Here is a 17,774-nt window from a genome sequence, read left to right on the forward strand (position 1 = left end):
TTGGCGGTGCCATGCCGGTGGGAGAAGTACGCGGGAGCCGGCGTACTGTCAGCCCCGTTGGAGAATCCAAGCCGCGGCCGTGAAATGTCATAGTGGATGACCATGCCCCTTTGCGATACCGCTTTGATTTCACCGAACTACAGCGCCGGCCGGACGTATACCGTCTGCAGACGGGCTGCCTTGCCAAACAAGACTGCAAGGCGCGACAGGCAACGGTGTTGGGACACCGAGCTTGCCAGCAAGTGCCCATTGATCAGATGGATGCATGTCGGATAATATGTCCCGGCCTAGCCAGCGTCGTTTTCTGCCACGATGAGTTGTGGGCGTCCACTACCTGACGCTCAAGCTCGAAGACGGCTCGACAGCGATAGATCGGGCAGGGACCCAGCAATGTAGCCAAACGACGGGCAGGCGAATGAGAACTGTGCAATGCTAATGGATGCCTCGCCATACTGCCCGTTATTAGTGTCACCAATATCAATTGCCAACACGCCACCAACAGCTTCTCGAATCATCCAGACGTGGCACACCGAAGTTGGCTTCCCCTATAGATCGACAAATCCGTCCAGACCAAGTGACGTGGAAATGAGTTGTATTTAAGCCTATGGGGAACGGGAGAGGGAGAGGGAGAGGGAGGGAGGGAGGGAGAGAGAAAGAGAGAGAGAGAGAGAGAGAGAGAAAAGGAAATATCGGGTCGTATATCCTGGGTATCAATCATCCAACACCTCAGGCGTCAATCACAACGTGTGCCGAGGAAGGGAGAGGGAAAGGGGGGAAGCGGGAGAGGGTTGCCATGCAGGCACACTTTTGCTGTCTACCTATAGAGTGGCACACACGAGGCGATGGATGTTTTCCATATACCTACACACACGTGTGTCTCTCTACCTGTTATGCAGTCGCATCTAGATGAAGATGACAAGATGAGCCGGATAACGACCCCCAGGGCTGCGATTCCCATCGTCGTCTCGACCCGGAATCGGGCAGATGTCCTCTGATGCATACCTATATCGGGAGAGAGGGCCACGGGCGAATTGTGTGCATATGTAGGTACGTGCACGTAGGCACAACCCGCCTTATCCATATCGAAGCCCACCGAGGCAGGCCAGGCACGCGGCCCAAGGCAGCTGAACGTGGGCATAGGTGTAGATATAGATATAGACGGGACATGCCAGTCATCGGTACAGGTTCGGGTAGTCGGAGAGGACCTCGATCGATCTGCTCCGTCGCGAAGATGCATCCGTCCGCCTCAGCGAATTGCCTATGAGTATGTATAATTGCGGAAACGTAGAATTGCGGGAGCGCGATTTGGCAACGGTAACGGCATCGATCATGCCACAATCCATCGCAGCCTGCCCCGATTAGGGAGGTAGGCCCTGGCGGATGTACCTCGTCCTAGACGATACCTTAGCGGATGTACCGCCCAACGCCATTTCTGCCGGCGTTTGAAATTGATCTGTGAGGTGCCAAGACGAGACTGTGGAGACGTTGGACTCATTTCTACGCTGACGGGTACTTGGCCGTGGCGACCTGTTGGGGGGCGAGGTCCCACCGGAGCCTGCCTATAGGGGTGATCTTGGGAACGCCAAAGGTACATGGACGCCCGTTCTCAGAAGTGCGGCCGAACCCAACGACAGGCCCACAGGCCCCGAAGATTTACTGGCCGCTCTCTGCTCCCTGTCTCGCCCTACTTTCGCCTGAAGGATGCAAGTACCTTTGTTAGCTATGTACTTGCATCCACGTACCGGTGCCTAGGGACTAGGACTCAGGCCTAACTGGGCCTCAGCGCCCTCCCCGTTTTCTCCGTGCACGCTTCTTCTCTCTCTCCCTCTCGCTCTCCCTCCCTCCCCCCCCTCTCTTCCCAACTCGTCTCTCTCTCCTCGCTCTGCACGCCCCATAACCTACCGTGTCGTTGACTCCCCAGCACCCGCCCAGGGACCCTACCGGCCTACCGACCTATACCTACCCAGCCTCCCTCAGTTGGCCTGCCTGCCTGCTACCGCCTGCCTAGCCGTGCTCCCAGGCGCGAGAGAGGCCGGCCCTTTAGCACTCCCTCCCCTCTGCCTGACATATCCATGTGCTCTATGCTCTTCTAGCCTGGTCCCTCCCCCAGCAACTGCCCAAGAGCCCAAGAGCACGGGAACCGATGCGCGCTTACCTAACGCGCCCTACTTCACCAAGTCTCCCCCCACATACAGGTAGGTAGGTGCCTGTCCTGCTCGCGCTGCACCATCCGTCATCACTAGCCAAAGGCAAGAGATCTCGGCACCCGCTCCGTTGAATTATATTCTTCACCTTCATCAACCACCTCTTTCTCCATCTCCGCCCATCTCGCGTCTCGCCCACCATCTGCTTCGGTATCAACCCTCTCTTCCTTTCTCCCTCTCCCTCCTCACCTCCCAGCTCCCTCGGCATCACGTCTCCTCGTCCTCTTCCCATTCCCCACCCCCCCTCCCCTTTTGGTCTCCCTTCCGCTCTCTGCTTCGTCCGTCTGCGCGCACGTATCTGGATAGTAGTACCTGGCTAGTCTTTTGAATGTCTGCAAGGTTGTATTCACCGTGCGCGATTTCACATTCGCCTAATCATTGGCCTACAGAGAGAAGGCAAGCACTATTCCGGAACAGGAGTGCTGTCATCTCGCGTTGAAACGCCTACGGGTCAAGACAGAGTGAGAAGACCGACGCACGCACGGAGAAGGGGAAGGAAGCGCAAGGACAGCTCCGGCGCGCGACAGAGGAGTAGTCCACCCAGCATCGCGCCGCGGCACGCACTGGAGCATTGTATGTGACATTTTCGTGCGCTCCATCTCCTCTCCGGCAACTTTCGCTCTCTCTTTCTCTCTCCTCCCCTCGGAGCAAAGCCGTGCAGTGTCGTGCTCCGGCCTCTCATTTCGGACAACCCCCCCCCCCCCCCATCGCGGTCGCGCTATCGATACCCATTGGGGGTTCTCTTATTGCACATTAGGCTCTACCCCTGCGGACATCGATATACATGTCTAGGTGTACCTGCTTACGTACAATGCACAACCCTTCCTCACCTACTTCCCTAGCCTGGCTGGACGCTCTAACCCTTCAACTTTTCCTTGTCTGACAACCCATCTTTTCCCCTACCATCGTTCCCACGCCTGCGTCCATCACCAACTAACCCGACAACGCGCCCCAGGAAGCGGACACTCTTCCCCTTTTTCTTCCCGTCAACCGCCTGCCATCCGCCAGCAAGATACGCACGCCGAGCCATTGGAAGGAGGGGGCCTCGAAAGGAAGGCAAGCCCGAAAAAGAGGCGAGGCAAAAAAAAGCAGTAGATTCGTCGCTCGCTCGGGCGCCGTCGCCTATTCGTTAGTGGACCAGCCCCCAACAAGTACTGCTATTATCAGCACCTACCATCGGCGCCACGACCAGACCACGCCCACGCCCACTCCTCGCCTTCTGCACCCACAAATCTTCACTCATACCACCCGACCGTCGACTGACTGGCCCCATCTTCGCCATCACCGCCGCTGCAAATCCGGGCACACACCATCTTTTAACCTTTTCATCTACACCCGACTCCGCCTGTTGATTTGGCCGTCGCCCGCGATCCTTGATCAGCATTTTCGGTTAGCTCTTTCTCTCTCTTTTCGTCCGTTTTCCCTCCCTAGTCGGCGGCGCTTTAGCCATAGCCACCGCCGGCCCAAACACACACTCTTGGTGCCCGCGTCCCGTGGTCGCATCCTTCTTTTCCGCTCCTTTTGCAGGGTTGGGGCGATTCTGGCTCTCCGTCCGGACACCACACTCCTGTCCCTGTCGAAGCAGGCAGGCTCTGAAAAAGAGGATCACCTCTCCGACACGCTCCGTCGATTCTACTCAACATCGGATTTCCCAATCAACCACTGCACCTGCCCGTACCGCTTCTTGTCACGGGGCCCCGGAGGGTCTTCCTGTCGGGTAGCTTTTCTTGCCGGCCGTCGAAGGGGGACGGAGAAGAGCGAAGACAAAGGCGCCCTGCGAGCGTCAGAGAGCCGTCTGCTCGCCTCTCCATCGTCCACAATTGGATTTGTTGGTAACATAAACTTACACATTGCCATACGCATGCGTATTCATCTAGCAGCAGCATTTCGCTGTAATTAGACGACACATATTCCGACACACCCCCATCTGCCCGCGCACTCCTGCCACCATGAACAACATTACGATGACGAGTATGCCCATGGCCGGTGGCCCGGTCGGCGGGCCATCCCCCATGATGAACAGCACGCTCGCTGCGCAACAAGTACAAAGCCAGGGCAATAACAGGACCGTCCTTAACACATACATCTACGACTATTTCCTCCGAGAGGGCATGTACGATTGCGCGCGTGCTATGCTCAAGAGCGAGCAGACCTTAAACGTAATTAAGGATAGCCCCGGCCGCCGCCGCGACGAGAACGGCGCTGTTTTGGGAAATGGTGTTGGTGATGATCCTATGGACACTGACAGCAAAGATGACATCGATGCGAAACGACCGCCCGATTTACCCCCACCTAACGTGCCGACCGGAGCCGACAACTGTTTTTTGTACGAGTGGTTCTGTTTGTTCTGGGACATGTTGATGGCCCAACGCCACAAACCCGGCATCAGCCCCCCGGTAAGCCAGTATGTCAATCATACGCAGGTACGTCGAACCATTACCAAGCTCGTCGAGCCTTCGGGCCGGACTCACCATTATGTTTAGCAACAAAGTCGGCAACGGCAAAATGAGCAGCAGGCATTACTGCGAACGATGCGGAACGACATGTTTGCCCAGAGTCAGATGATGAGGATGCAGAACGGGATACCGATGAACGCGAAGCAGCCAAACTTGGCACGCACTGCCATGGCCAATAACCAGAAGTATGAATCTCGGTCTGCTCATTAGTACACAGACGCATATATTATACATAAGCATGTGTGGATGTATGTATCCGGCTAACTTTGTTATAGCCCTCAAGCTGCCATGCACATGCTCCAGCAAGCCAAGCAGAACCAGATACAGCGCGATGGCTCTAATATGGACGGCAATCAAAACCGTCCGGGCTCTCCCAGCTCTGCCGAGAACGCGCCATCGCCGAGTAAAAGACCGCGACTAGACGGATCAGGTCCTTTCAATCCACAGCAGGGAGGCGTCATGCCCAATGGGCAACGACAGCAGCAGGGAATTCCGGCACAACAAGTAGGCAACAGACCCCGAACTGCTACCGTCATGGCATAGCATGCGTACTATCGCCGGTCGGGATCGACTCCGCTAATCTATTTGGTAGTTCCAAAATTTCCAACCGCAGCCCCCACAGGCGCAAACCAAGTCCATCCAAGCGTACTCGCAGAATCTGCAACAGCATCATGGACAGCAAATGCCAAACAAGCAAATCGCTAATCCCGGCGGGCCACAAGGGCAGGGCTCCCCTATGATGGCAGCAGGCCCCGACGGCGCTGCGATAAACGCATACTATAACCCAGGCGAGATGGGTGGACCCGGAGGCATGCGGCCCGGTCCTGCCGGCACACCAGGAACGGGCGGCAGCAACCATGCTCTGCAGGACTACCAGATGCAACTGATGTTGCTCGAACAACAGAATAAGAAGCGGCTTCTGATGGCGAGGCAAGAGCAGGATAGCATCGGAGTTATTTTACGCGGAGAGGGAGCGGCGCCGGGAGGACCTGGAGGGCCGGGTGGTAACGGCCCGAACGGCCAGCCCTTCCAGGACACTTCGCCTCAGGGCGCGCGGACTGGAGCTTCGCCTAACCCTGCCGAGCAAATGAAGCGTGGCACTCCTCAGATGGGTCCTGCAGGCATACCCTCGCCGTTACCAGAAGGCGCTCAATCCCGAGGATCGCCGAACCCGATGAATTTTATGCCTAATGGCATGGATCCTGCGATGCAGCCCCACTTCTTCAAGGGCATAAACGGGATGGAATCCAATATGGTCGCCGCTCAGATGAACGGGAGTATGCGACCCCCGAGCTCCCACCCCAATCAACCGTTCAACGGTCAGATGAATCCCCAGATGATGCGCCAGCAACAGGGTGCCCAGGGTGGCCCTCCGATGCAGTGGCAGGCGCCGAACGGCAACGCGATGGCGCCCCAAGGCCCTCAAGGTCCTCAGGGTCAGGTGCAAGGCGGAGGGCAGCAGAGGGCGATGCCACCCCCGTCGGCCCCGGCTCCGACCAACAACGCCGCCACCGCCGGTCGTACGCAGACGTCGTCCCCGCAACAGAACAATGCAGCTCCACCGACGCCTCAACAGTCGAACAAACCGGCGCCGAAGAAGAAGGATACCAAGAACACTAAGAACAAGGTAAGCACCGGGCACAGGTGGAGATGATTCATTTCCTGGCTAATAATCGCCCGACAGGCTGCGGCCCAGAAGAAGGCGAATCAGACGACAGGTGCGACACCTGCTTCCGAGGCTGCACAAGAACCGGAGCCTGCTACCCCGGTCACTCCGGTCAACACTGCCGGCTTCAACAAGAACGGTCAAAACGTGGGCGGCGCGCAGGCCAACGCCAACGCACCCGCGTCTGCCCCGCCTCCGGCTCCTGCGCCCGTTACCGCTCCTCAAGTTCATCCGGACGCATCGCAAATAAACACGTTCGGCATGGACAGCGGCAGTGGAATGGTAACATCCCCTCCCCCTCTTCAGCCTGTAGCATTAGTACGCTATACGAAGCTAACCCCTTTAGCAGGATTTTGGCTCAATGGAATTTACCAATCCCATGCAGACGGGCGATGTCCTGCAGGATTTTGACTTCGATTCGTTCCTCCACGACAACGATGCGGATCCCAGCGCCTTCGACTTTAACACATCGTTTGGGATAGAGGGAACCGGCGAGATTGGGGCGGATTAAGGCACAGGTCGCCTGAAAGAAAGGGTTAGCCTCCCCAAGGCTCTATTTTATTTGCATCTCTACGTCAGGTTAGCTTGGGCATGGTCACGGCGTTCCACGGTTGTTTAAAGTCGCATCTGGACTACGGTCATGGCCTCTGGCGCGGTTATCACGCTCTCGGGAGGCCAGATATGAAACACGACAAAAAAGCTCGTTCCTCGGATTCATCCTTAGACCAACCCTATACCACACATCTGTTTTTCTCCCGGTTTCGTCACATTCTCCCGCGCCCCATATCCCCCGACGACACCATCGCACCGGTTCCCATCTGCAACATTTAACCTAGGAATTCACAACCGGTGTAAGGGGGCTGGTTTCACTGTATTCTTGAAGCACAATGCATTGCGCCACCTTGTTTTTTTTTCTTCTGTCAACCGACTATCGTTTTCCTATCTGCTATATCTCGTCTGTCCCCGCTGGATTTCGATGGACCCCGGTGGGCATCCCCCAGCTTTGCAGAGTTCGACTGTGGAGATTCCATGCTTTTTTTTTTCGTATTAACTGGACACTGGAGACGGGGCAAAATCTGCCTTTTAATAAGCACTATCGTGTCGTTCTACGAGCACCATCCCATCCTAGCAGTTGAGTTGCTCTCCTGTCTGATAACCTGGGTGTTGTCGGCGCCGACGTTGTTCAGGTGTTGGAGGGGTGGGATGGCACTTGATGGTCCGCCGGAGTCTCGTCGTTGCGACCTTGCACACTAATGGTTTCTGGAACAAAAAGGCAGGCGTGGGTGGGTGCGAAGTCTGGAATAAGCAAATTTATTCCCAGAACTGTGGGAGGGATGGCTGGGTTGGTGCTGTGCGGTATCTTGTCTCGTGTATTCAATAGAACAGAGTGCAATGTCACGTATCTATCTTATCTCTTACGAGCAGGTGGGTTTGTCGACCGACTCCCTGTTCTCCCTGTACTCCCTATACTCGCTGTACTACCTGTAGCAGGCGCGGCGCATTGCGATAGCTGAAGACGATGCTGAGTTGCACTTTTGGTGACCGCCAATCCGGCGAGCCTGGCAAGGGTGCCTAGGGCGAGAAGTAGTGCGGATGCAGAAAAATTGGGTATGGCATAGCAGGGCCTCGGCGACGTAAGGATCTGTCGGAGTTCCAACTCGGAGGGAGGAAGAAGGCCGAGGGGGGCCCCTGAAGACTCGGCGGGCGGTACAAGGTAATGGGTTGGTGTATACATAGGCGGATAGCATAAGACGGGTGATAGAGTGCCGTGGAGGAAGCGTAGTTGGGAGTTGGGAGTCAATAGCACAAGTAAACATCCACTCCGCCCGCCGCCGTCCCCTTTTCGCAACCCCGCGAGGTCTCCGTCGACGTGAGAAGGAGAAGGAAGAGAAGGCGATGATGTGCTTGGAATGATGACGTCGAAGACGCCGTCTCCGGCTCCTAGTGGAGGAAAAGGCACATCTGGGGGCCTAGGATTGCCCCCCCTCCCCCCCTCTTGCCGAACCCAGGTCTCGCCCGTCCCGGCTCGCACCATCGTCATCTACTAATACGATCTCACCGTCTCTCTCTCTCTCTCTTTCTCTCTCTGACCAAGCCTAACGGAGGGGGGGAGGGAAGGGTGGTAAGGCAAGGGAGGGCAGCGCGGGGCACGCTACGCATGCTGGTGAGAGGCAGGTCTCGGAGTTTGTTGAGAGCCAGGCGCGCGCGCGAGCGCGGCCGGGGATGGGACGGGTCGGGTCGGGTCGGGTCGGCTGGTTGCTGGATGGAGGGCGGCACATGGGCTTTGTCTGTCTACCTAGGTGATACACCCACACGGGCGATAAGTGCGTGGGAGGAAGAGAGAGAGGGAGGGGGGGGGGGGGGGGGCACATTGTGAAGAGTAGGCAGCCAGGCAGATGTCTCGTCGCTCGCGGCCCGCGCACGGGATCTGGGGGACGAGCGAGAGGCGGGGCAGCGCTGCGGTAGAGGGGATACTCGTGAGAGTGTCTGCGGCGCGCTCGCTCACGCTGCAGAGCGGCCGTCTCCTCTCCGGGGCTTGGCTTCTCCGCCCAGCGGCGCGATCTGCGGCTGCTGGGACGGCCTAGGGCCATCGCGGCAATAATACCAGAGCAAAGCAGAGCAAAGCAGAGCACTCTTGGGTTCGTCGTCGCCCCCACCCCTAAATCGGCAGCTGTTGGCTGTAGGTTGGTGCTTCGGGAATCGCTGAGGCAGGGGGTTGCTCGGGTGCAGTGGGTGGAGCGTTGCTGGGCTTTCACTTCGCTTGCTGTGTATTACAATATACCTACCTACCTGCCTACCTATCTACCTACTTACTTACGCAGTTGGAGGCTCGTGTTATCAGCTTACGCACCTGGCTGAGCCACCTGGACTCTCTCGATAGACGCCGATTATATCTCTGGTTAGGTCGGAGGGCCGAATAGGCAGAATCCAAGCTTGGATGGGGCCGACGCCGGGGCCCTGAGATCCGGGTACCTAAGTTTTGGTCTTACTGTATATCACAACGAGTTGTTGTTAAACGCGGTGAAATCTGGTCCCAATTGTACCTATGTATGTAGATAATATCTACCTACCCACCTAGGTAGGTATGCTAGGCTTCGCATCGAGAGGCTGTAGAACGTTGAATGCCTCAGACCCTCCTCACCCAGGACTTACTATTCGGACAGGGAAGTAATATTTGAGAATGCAGAGTAGGTAGGTAATATATCTCAAAATAGATGAAACCTAGCGAGCGGTCCGCGCGACGTGGTTCTATTATTAGAACTAGCCGCACGTCAAACCCGAACGGAAATAGACCCATACCTACTACCTAATAGGCATAAGTTACAAGAAAACTCAAGGGTTTTTTTCCCCCCTTCTCTTTCGAGCACTGCGCTATATCGATTGCCCCTCACCCACAGCGAAGGCGTTGGGTTCGCGTACCTATTGCGGCTCCGCCTGGGTGCCTTTGCGGACCCAGACCTCGCCGACCGGGTCTCCGGAGTTCTGGACGCACACCCACTCGCCCATGCCGTAGCTGTCGGGGGCCCTGCGCAGGCCGCGGCCGCCGCCGCCGATGATCAGGTTCCCCGGCCGGTACGTCGCGTCCTCGCGCATCCGCCGGATCACCGACCCGTGGATCCGCGCCGCGTGCGGGATGTCGCGCACCTCGCCGCACGGCAGCGGCCACCGGATCGGCTTCCACGACCCGTCCGGCTGCAGGTCCATCCGCCGGAACGGCATGTATTCCACTGCGAAGCCGCCCCCCGTCAGCATTCGCACTCGCCTCCGCGCCTTTCGATAACGTCGAGTAGGTGGCTAGTCTTTTAAGAGGAGGACTTACTGATATTCCAGGTTATCACTTGGCCCTTACCCAGGCCGGACGCAAACTCGAGCGAGTCGTGTATCCTGGCTAGGTGCGCCTTTTGGATCATGTGGTGAAAGGGGCCGATGTGATGGTGGTGGTGGTGGTGCTTCTCTTCCGCGTCAGCATCTCTCGGCTGCTCCCAATCGATGTGCTGAGACCCGGGGGAGAGGGGGCCGTGGGACTCAAGGGGGCTCGCGCTCTCAATTAGGATATCGGGAGCGCCGTCGTCAGCGTGGTACACTTGACCGCTAGTACTGCTGTCCAGGGCCCCCGACGCCGCCTCGGCAACTCCCATCTCAACCAGCTTCACAGGGTCGAAGGAGAGTCCGGCTTTCTGCGCTTCTCTGATCATGTAGGTGAGGGGCACGTGGCTCGCCGACTTAGCGTCAACGGGGACCTCCCAGCCGCCGCCAATATCACCATGACCACCGGCGAACCTGCCCGCACTGTTAGAAAAAGGAGAGAAAAGCGCCGGCTCGGCGCCATCTAGTTAGGCCGCTCACCAGATCTCATCAATGTCCTGCTCGTCGTCGTCCGAGTCGTCACCGTCGTCAACCACTTCGAGCTCAGCTGCGCTGTTTCTTGGTCTCGGTCTGTCGGACCTGTCTGTCGCTCTAGACCTGGAGCGGGACCGGGGGCGGAACGTCTTCTCCGCGGGGGGCGCCAGACTCCGCTGTCGCCCCCTCGGATCCTTGCTCTCCCCAGGCTGCGAAGACCTTGGCCGTCTCGCGCGGTGCTTCATCTCGTGGAAGGGATGGGGATGATGGTGATCCAAACGAGTCTTCCTGATGGCTCCCTGGTAGATGAGGTCCTGCCTAAACTTGGCGCGGCGCTCATCGATGGATACGCAATGTCGAATGACCTGTAGATTGTTTTCAGCGCCGTCTTGGTCGATCTACTCACACTGCAGTGAAGTCGATTGACGTACCTTGGCGCTGCTCCTAGCGGTGTACGGGAACTTAGACCGCTGCATCCATGCGGTCTCAAACCGGGGCACAGAGTTGACGGTATCGAAGAGCCCCAGAAACCTGATTCTCTTGACCGGCCGACTGAACGTTTCCCGGAACCCCTTCATGAAGCGATACATCTCCTGCCGCTGAGCCTGCTGCTTCTCCGTCTGCTCCGATTGGCGACTCTGCCATTGCGAAAACGCTTTCCAGGCGAAGGCAACCAATTCTTCGTTACCGTGGGAGAGCAGCCCGACGTAGTCAATCATCTCGGCGAGGAAACGCGCCACGTAGGCTCCTCGCGAGAACCCGAAGAAGTAAATCTCGTCGCCGGGATTGTAGAAACGCATGAGGAAACGATAGCCACCGACCACATGATGGTCGAAGCTTGACCCGACGGCGGAGTCCTTTGCCTTCAGGTACCATGACCGTATCCTAGCTTTCAAAGTCGTGTTGGAAAGCGAGTTCGACACGACATATGTCCCGATTCCCGGTTGGTAGTAATGGTCTAATTAAGCCAATTGTTAGTCGAGTAATATATATTGTGGTGTGAACACATTCAATAAACCATGCTCGTTAAACTTACACTGATCACCGGCCTGGCGATCTAGACATCTGAATATTTTCAAGATGTTGCTGTCGCTGTCGTCCCCCCTGAACTTATTCCCCGTCCCGTCAAAACATAGGACTAGCTTCCGCGGCGCGTGACGAGCTTCTCTTGGTAGGTTCATAGTGGGCCAGAGCTCTGGACCACGGCGGTCGCTCCGGGGAGATGCTTTACAGCGTGTGAGGATTCTCTTTCGGATCCCACCGTTCCCCAGAAGATCGCCTTCGGGCACTACGTATATGAGACGCGGCAATGTTGGCGGGGCCTATGTGAGAGTAGCACCACAGCACATTGTGACATGTACAGGAACGACAGCGTGCGACCGGCGGCACATTGGCAACCAACTAGTTATGTAGATCGAAAATGGACTCATCGGCTTGTTGAGCCCCCCTTCCCGCTTCCATGTGGCGACTCCAATCTTAGACATTGAGATTGGGACGACGATGGAATTTCCCGCGGCCAGAAACTATTGACATAAGTGTCTCAAGTCCGGAGACTCATCTCAACCCTAACAAAAGCCAAGTAAAAGAAAAGAAAAAAGAAAAGAAAATTGTCCTGCGGTGAGGAATTCGAAGCCTGCGCCACCACCTCATTGGCGTCTCTTGGGTGACGGTGTAGCACGGATGCTCGCTGTCTATCCGCGTATCCCGCAAGGAATCGAGAGTAGGTGACGGATGGCTCCCGGTCTTGACATCGGCTGGCTAGAAATACATGTCCTCAAGCGGCATTGCACTTCGCTTGCTGACCGCCGGTGGCTACTATTTGTCAGACGGACTTGAGGTAGGTAAGATCAAACCGGTGACGACGTGAGAAGCATAGAGCCAGACGCCTGATGCCGCTCCCGCCCGGCTCTGGCCAATCCCCGGCCAACCTCATCATCGCTACCCCTCATCCCTTGCCAGCAGGTTGGTAACAGATACTTCAAGCAGGCTGTCCGGGATGCGACCTTGTTGATGTAAGATGGCGATTAGGACTTGGGATGGTGGGGTGGAAAGGAAACTATTTACATTATAATCCTCTTCATTACCTGTACGCCCAGCAATCAGTGCTGATCCACCCTTATTCCGGCTTTTCAGCCCGTATTAATCTGACTGAGGAAGAAGGGGGCTCTGCTGCTACCCGCGCTTAGCTACTGGGGTTAGTAATTCGTCACCCCTGATATGTGGAAATGCCACCAGCCCGAAAACCGGGATAGGCGTCGGGTACGGAGTCGGGGGCATCAAAGGTGGACTCTCGGGTGGGGATGACAAACTGGAGATTCGAATAGCTAAGTGGCTGAGAGGCGAGACGTATTGGAATACAGATTCTTCTGTCTCATTGCTTTTATTAACGGGACGATGATAATTAGCACCCTGTCGTGGTTGTTAGCCTCGGTCGTCAGCATCAGTTGTCCACCAGATAACGTCGTGAGGGCAAAACATGCAGCAGTTGCAGTCGTACAACTGTTCTTATCCAACTCCGTGCCAATGTCCGCTTATCTTGGCCACTGTGCGTATCAATCAAATCCCGATCTTCATCGATGTTCTCGATATGGGATTGGGCGTTATCGTCTGCCCTGCCGCGGGTCGTCAAGGGAGAGATCCGGCTTTGCACCACCCCGTATCCGTACAGCTCAGTGTCCCTCTGATACGTCCAGACGGGTCTCAGGGAGCCGAGATGGGTATCAGGTGAAACCCGGGGGCATCGTTGTTCGAACAGTGTGTGACACCCGAGTTCCCGCTCTTTAAAAGTCTCCCAGGTCCGGCTTCTCGACCTGAATCTCTCGCGTGACAATGCTATATCTTCTGTGCCCTCTCTTTATGTAGACAGCAGGTGATATCTTCGTACCAATAGGAGAAGTCGTAATCGGCATAACTTGGACAAGAAATATTATGGCGGACACAAAGGGAGATAACGGGAGCTACGTAGGCAATGGAGACGGGCCTCATCGTCTCGAGTCTAGTAGCATCACCACCACGGCCAAACCCTCAAGCTCCCCTCCCGAGCCTCCTTTCCAAGGCAAGCTAGAAGACGTACCAAAAGCGGACCGCGATGGTGTCTCTGCTGTCTTTACCAAATTCGGGCAGTTCATTCATACTTCGCAGAAGCCCCACCCGAGTCAGATCAGCGATGCATCGTATAGTGTGGCGACTCGGAAGACTGGGATCAAGAAGGACCTCAAATATCTTCACGCAAAAGGTGCCGCTCCATGAAGCCACTGTAGTTGGCAATGTATACTGACCGAGAGTATTAGATCTGAAGACCATCCTGGACCTCGCTAAGAGCAAGCTTTCTGGAGAGCCGTATGTGGATGACAAGACCATGATCATGGAGCGTGTCATCCAGCTCGTCGCCGGGCTTCCGCACCAGTCCAAACTCAGAGAAAAGCTCACCAACAGCTTATTGGACGAACTGTGGTACTCTCTGGACCACCCTCCCCTGCTCTATGTCGGCGACAAGTTCCAGTACAGAATGGCTGACGGATCATGGAATAACCCCATGATGCCCCAGCTCGGAGCGGCCGGCTCGTCGTATGCACGGAGCTGTCGTCCAGGTATAATGCCTCCAGGGGCCTTGCCTGACCCAAGCCTCATATTTGAGTCGGTCATGAAGAGGACGCAGTACCGAAAGAACGCGAACAATGTTTCGTCTGTTCTTTGGTACTGGGCGACCATCGTCATCCACGACCTCTTCTGGACAGATTTGACCGACATCAGCAAGAACAAAACTTCGTCGTACCTGGACCTCTCCCCCCTCTACGGCAGCAACCAGCAGATGCAGGATTCTGTCCGGACTTTCAAGGACGGGATGCTGAAGCCCGACAGCTATGCCGACAAGCGCCTCCTCGGCGCGCCGCCGGCTGTTAGCGTTATCCTGATCATGTTTTGTCGCTTTCACAACCACGTGGCCAAAAACCTGGCCGCTATCAATGAGGGCGGTCGCTTCACGCCGCCGCCTCCGGAACTCGAGGGGGAGAAGGCGACCGCTGCCTGGAAGAAATACGACAACGACCTCTTCCAAACGGCTCGACTTGTCACGTCGGGATTGTACATCAACATCATGCTAGTCGACTACGTGAGGAATATCGTCAACCTTAATCGCAGCAACACCACGTGGACCCTTGACCCCCGAGCCGAGATGGGCCGCGACGTTGGCACCGCTTCTGGGGCCGAGCGCGGCACGGGCAATATGGTCTCGGCAGAATTTAACCTCTGTTACAGGTGAGTAAGGCCCAAGTTTGTTGGAATGTGAAGGCCCGTAGGCTTACCCGCCCCGTGCAGATGGCACTCGTGCATCTCCGAGAAGGATGACAAATGGGTCCAAGAGTTTTACCACAAGCTGTTCGGCAAGAGCCCGCTAGACCTGAGCACGAAAGACATGGTGATGGGGTTCGCCAAGTTCGAGCGAAGTATCCCTGAAGACCCTGGCGAGCGGGAGTTCGGGGGTTTCAAGCGTAACCCTGACGGCACATTCAAGGACGACGACTTAGTCGGCTGCATCTGCGACGGGATCGAAGATTGTGCGGGCGCGTTCGGCGCCCGCAACGTGCCCGAGTCGATGAAGCCCGTCGAAATCCTAGGCATCCTTCAGGGCCGAAAGTGGAATATGGCGGGTCTCAACGAATTCCGCCGACACTTTGGCCTAAAGCCGTATGAGACGTTCGAGGATATCAACTCGGACCCCGAAGTTGCCAATTCCCTCCGTCATCTCTACGAACACCCCGATTTTGTTGAGCTGTATCCGGGCATCGTTGCCGAAGAGGCTAAGGAACCAATGGTTCCTGGCGTTGGCATTACTGTAAGTTGCAGTTAACGAATGATGAATAAAAGGAAAGAGGGAGAGGGAGAGAGGTGATGGTGGTGATTATGATGATAAACTAACATCGTCCAGCCGACTTACACAATCTCTCGCGTGGTCCTATCTGACGCCGTCTGCTTGACTCGAGGAGACCGACTGTACACGACTGATTATCACCCGCGCTACCTCACCTCTTGGGGTTACAATGAAGTGGCCTATGATCTGAATATCAACCAAGGCTGCGTGTTCTACAAATTGTTCACGCGGGCCTTCCCCAACCATTTCAAGGGTGACTCTGTCTACGCACATTACCCTATGTGCGGTATGTGCACTCTCTAGCCTTCCGCCCTCTCGTATACTACTCGACATGGCAGCTAACTGACCGACTTAGTGCCGAGCGAGACGAAGAAGATCCTGACGAATCTTGGCCGTGCCCATCACTTCAGTTACGAACGCCCGTCGTTCATCTCCAACCGCGTCGAAATAAAGACATTCAACGGAGCACACCATATCCTGGAGAACCCCGATAAATATAAGGTCATCCGGAGCGAGGGAACCTCGTTCTTGATGAATGCCGGCGGGAGACGCTTTAAGCCGTCAGGGCATTCCCTCTTCCCAGTCGACCAGAGAGAGCAGGCGAATGGTGTGTCGCACACCAGCGACAGGAGTGCCCACATCAAGGATTTCTACTCGAAAGTCACGGACGGACTCATCAGAGAGAAAAGCTATAAGCTTGCCGGCAATAATTTTGTCGATATCGTTCGGGACGTCGGAAATCTGGCGCCCGTCTACTTCGTCTCGCGCTTGTTCAACCTGCCGCTAAGGACTCCGGAGAACCCTCGGGGTATCTACACCGACCAAGAGCTTTACGTGGTTCTCGCTGTGTTGTTCATCAGCGTCTTCTCGGACATCGACCCGACCAAAGAATTCCCTACGAAGCAGGCCGCGGCCGCTGTCGCCACGCAGCTGGGAAAGCTGGTCGAGCAAAACGTGCGGTCGCTTACGAGCGTTGGGATCAGCTGGCTGTTCGCGACCTGGCCGAAGAGGGACGACCCGGTGGCATCATGTGGTGGCGACTTGATAAAGGGCCTGTCCAAGGCCGGCCTCAGCGGCTACGATATCACATGGGGCCAGATCTTACCGGCCGTAGCGGCATCCGTGCCGAACGTCGCTGAAGCGGTAAGGCTGTTTTCTCTCTTCTCCCAATCTCACTTAGATACCGGCTGGACTTGGCTCACGCTGCTTCTAGTTTGCGCAAGCGGTCGATTACTTCCTCTCTCCAGACGGATCGGCGCACGTCCCCGAATTACATCGCGTCGCCAACCTCGCAGCCTCTCCTGAGAGCGATAGGTTGATGCTTGGTTACTGCATGGAAGGCGTTAGGCTCGCGGGGGCGTTCAGCTCCCTACGCGAAGCGGTGGTAGACGACGTAATCGAGGAAGACGGCCGAGAAGTTCCCGTCAGAGCAGGTGATCATGTCTTCATCAGTTCCGTAAGCATCTTCCTCCTTTTTCTTCATCCCTTTCTGGTTCCCCGACTTCCCCACGATATCGAACTGCGGAAGTTAACCAGCTCAATAATAAAAAAAAGACCGGCGCAGCTAAGGACGCCGCGCACTTCCCCGAGCCTAGCAGGGTGAACCCGCACCGCCCGCTAGACTCGTACATCCATTTTGGAATCGGGCCGCACGTGTGCCTTGGTCTTGACGCTTCGCAGTCTGGGTTGACAGAGATGTTCCGCTCAGTATTCAAGCTGAAGAGTGTGCGTAGAGCGCCCGGAGACCAGGGCGAGCTGAAGAAGGCTCCACAGCCGGGTAGCTTCGACACCTACATGAGGGAGGACAGGGGAGCGTTCTTCCCATTCCCCTGCACGATGAAGATATGCTACGACGACTAGACTGGCCAGCCAGGGCCGTCACGGGTTGACCTCAGCTTGTCTGACGCGTATTACCGCCGCATAACCATTCGCGCACGTAGGAACCACACCCACCTGGTGTCACAACCCGACTAGACTATCGATGGAAAAGGAAAGGAGGGGGGGGGGGGGGGCATCTTCGAGGGCACGCATGTCAGCGGGTGCGCGTGCACTCGACTTTTCGATTTTCTTCACACTGGTACTATGCATACGTTGATCGGTTTCTTGTGGAGAGTCTGCAGTTTGCAACTAGTGACAAGCGATAAGGGGTTAAGGCGAAGGCTCTGGACAGGCGTAGGGATGCGGTGCGGCGTGGCGGTAGTGATGCTTGCCCTACCCCGTGCTTCGACATCGTAGTA

The 17,774-nt window shown here is 56.4% G+C and overlaps 4 protein-coding genes across 4 annotated transcripts; 2 read left to right on the forward strand and 2 right to left on the reverse strand.

Annotated features, from left to right (window-relative positions):
• The first annotated feature begins 3,871 nt into the window (after positions 1–3,871).
• On the forward strand, positions 3,872–7,025 carry GGS23DRAFT_214558 (uncharacterized protein). Its single transcript, XM_051511910.1, has 6 exons — positions 3,872–4,627; positions 4,688–4,845; positions 4,936–5,164; positions 5,253–6,287; positions 6,345–6,608; positions 6,676–7,025. Exons 1-6 carry the CDS (start codon positions 4,154–4,156, stop codon positions 6,835–6,837), a joined length of 2,322 nt encoding a protein of 773 aa, XP_051369576.1. The 5' UTR covers positions 3,872–4,153; the 3' UTR covers positions 6,838–7,025.
• Positions 7,026–7,458: 433 nt separating this feature from the next.
• GGS23DRAFT_579319 (uncharacterized protein) lies at positions 7,459–8,411 on the reverse strand. The gene has a single exon (XM_051517044.1). The coding sequence runs from the start codon at positions 8,365–8,367 to the stop codon at positions 7,735–7,737; it is 633 nt and encodes a 210-aa protein (XP_051369577.1). The 5' UTR covers positions 8,368–8,411; the 3' UTR covers positions 7,459–7,734.
• Positions 8,412–9,007: 596 nt separating this feature from the next.
• On the reverse strand, positions 9,008–12,419 carry GGS23DRAFT_214755 (uncharacterized protein). Its single transcript, XM_051511911.1, has 5 exons — positions 11,704–12,419; positions 11,099–11,625; positions 10,674–11,032; positions 10,147–10,607; positions 9,008–10,054 (listed from the first exon to the last, which is right to left on the reverse strand). Exons 1-5 carry the CDS (start codon positions 11,846–11,848, stop codon positions 9,747–9,749), a joined length of 1,800 nt encoding a protein of 599 aa, XP_051369578.1. The 5' UTR covers positions 11,849–12,419; the 3' UTR covers positions 9,008–9,746.
• A 1,047-nt stretch (positions 12,420–13,466) lies between these two features.
• On the forward strand, positions 13,467–17,549 carry GGS23DRAFT_579328 (linoleate diol synthase). The gene is made up of 7 exons (XM_051517045.1): positions 13,467–13,902; positions 13,958–14,924; positions 14,985–15,501; positions 15,595–15,823; positions 15,893–16,680; positions 16,751–16,993; positions 17,092–17,549. Exons 1-7 carry the CDS (start codon positions 13,596–13,598, stop codon positions 17,395–17,397), a joined length of 3,357 nt encoding a protein of 1,118 aa, XP_051369579.1. The 5' UTR covers positions 13,467–13,595; the 3' UTR covers positions 17,398–17,549.
• The last annotated feature ends 225 nt before the right edge of the window (positions 17,550–17,774 follow it).

The sequence above is a fragment of the Durotheca rogersii genome (assembly GCF_024521655.1).
Source record: "Durotheca rogersii strain YMJ 92031201 chromosome Unknown GGS23scaffold_21, whole genome shotgun sequence".
Lineage (NCBI taxonomy): Eukaryota > Fungi > Ascomycota > Sordariomycetes > Xylariales > Xylariaceae > Durotheca > Durotheca rogersii.

Excerpts from the sequence above, each read along its gene's own strand:
- GGS23DRAFT_214755 (XM_051511911.1), bottom strand. The coding sequence starts at position 11,848 with ATGAACCTACCAAGAGAAGCTCGTCACGCGCCGCGGAAGCTAGTCCTA. Across the intron at positions 11,033-11,098 it reads CCGCTAGGAGCAGCGCCAAG|GTCATTCGACATTGCGTATC; the intron begins GTACGTCAATCG and ends AACAATCTACAG. Across the intron at positions 10,055-10,146 it reads AGTGATAACCTGGAATATCA|TGGAATACATGCCGTTCCGG; the intron begins GTAAGTCCTCCT and ends GCGGCTTCGCAG.
- GGS23DRAFT_579319 (XM_051517044.1), bottom strand. The coding sequence starts at position 8,367 with ATGACGATGGTGCGAGCCGGGACGGGCGAGACCTGGGTTCGGCAAGAG.
- GGS23DRAFT_214558 (XM_051511910.1), top strand. The coding sequence starts at position 4,154 with ATGAACAACATTACGATGACGAGTATGCCCATGGCCGGTGGCCCGGTC. Across the intron at positions 4,628-4,687 it reads AGTATGTCAATCATACGCAG|CAACAAAGTCGGCAACGGCA; the intron begins GTACGTCGAACC and ends CATTATGTTTAG. Across the intron at positions 6,288-6,344 it reads CCAAGAACACTAAGAACAAG|GCTGCGGCCCAGAAGAAGGC; the intron begins GTAAGCACCGGG and ends ATCGCCCGACAG.
- GGS23DRAFT_579328 (XM_051517045.1), top strand. The coding sequence starts at position 13,596 with ATGGCGGACACAAAGGGAGATAACGGGAGCTACGTAGGCAATGGAGAC. Across the intron at positions 13,903-13,957 it reads CAAATATCTTCACGCAAAAG|ATCTGAAGACCATCCTGGAC; the intron begins GTGCCGCTCCAT and ends CGAGAGTATTAG. Across the intron at positions 16,994-17,091 it reads ATCATGTCTTCATCAGTTCC|ACCGGCGCAGCTAAGGACGC; the intron begins GTAAGCATCTTC and ends AATAAAAAAAAG.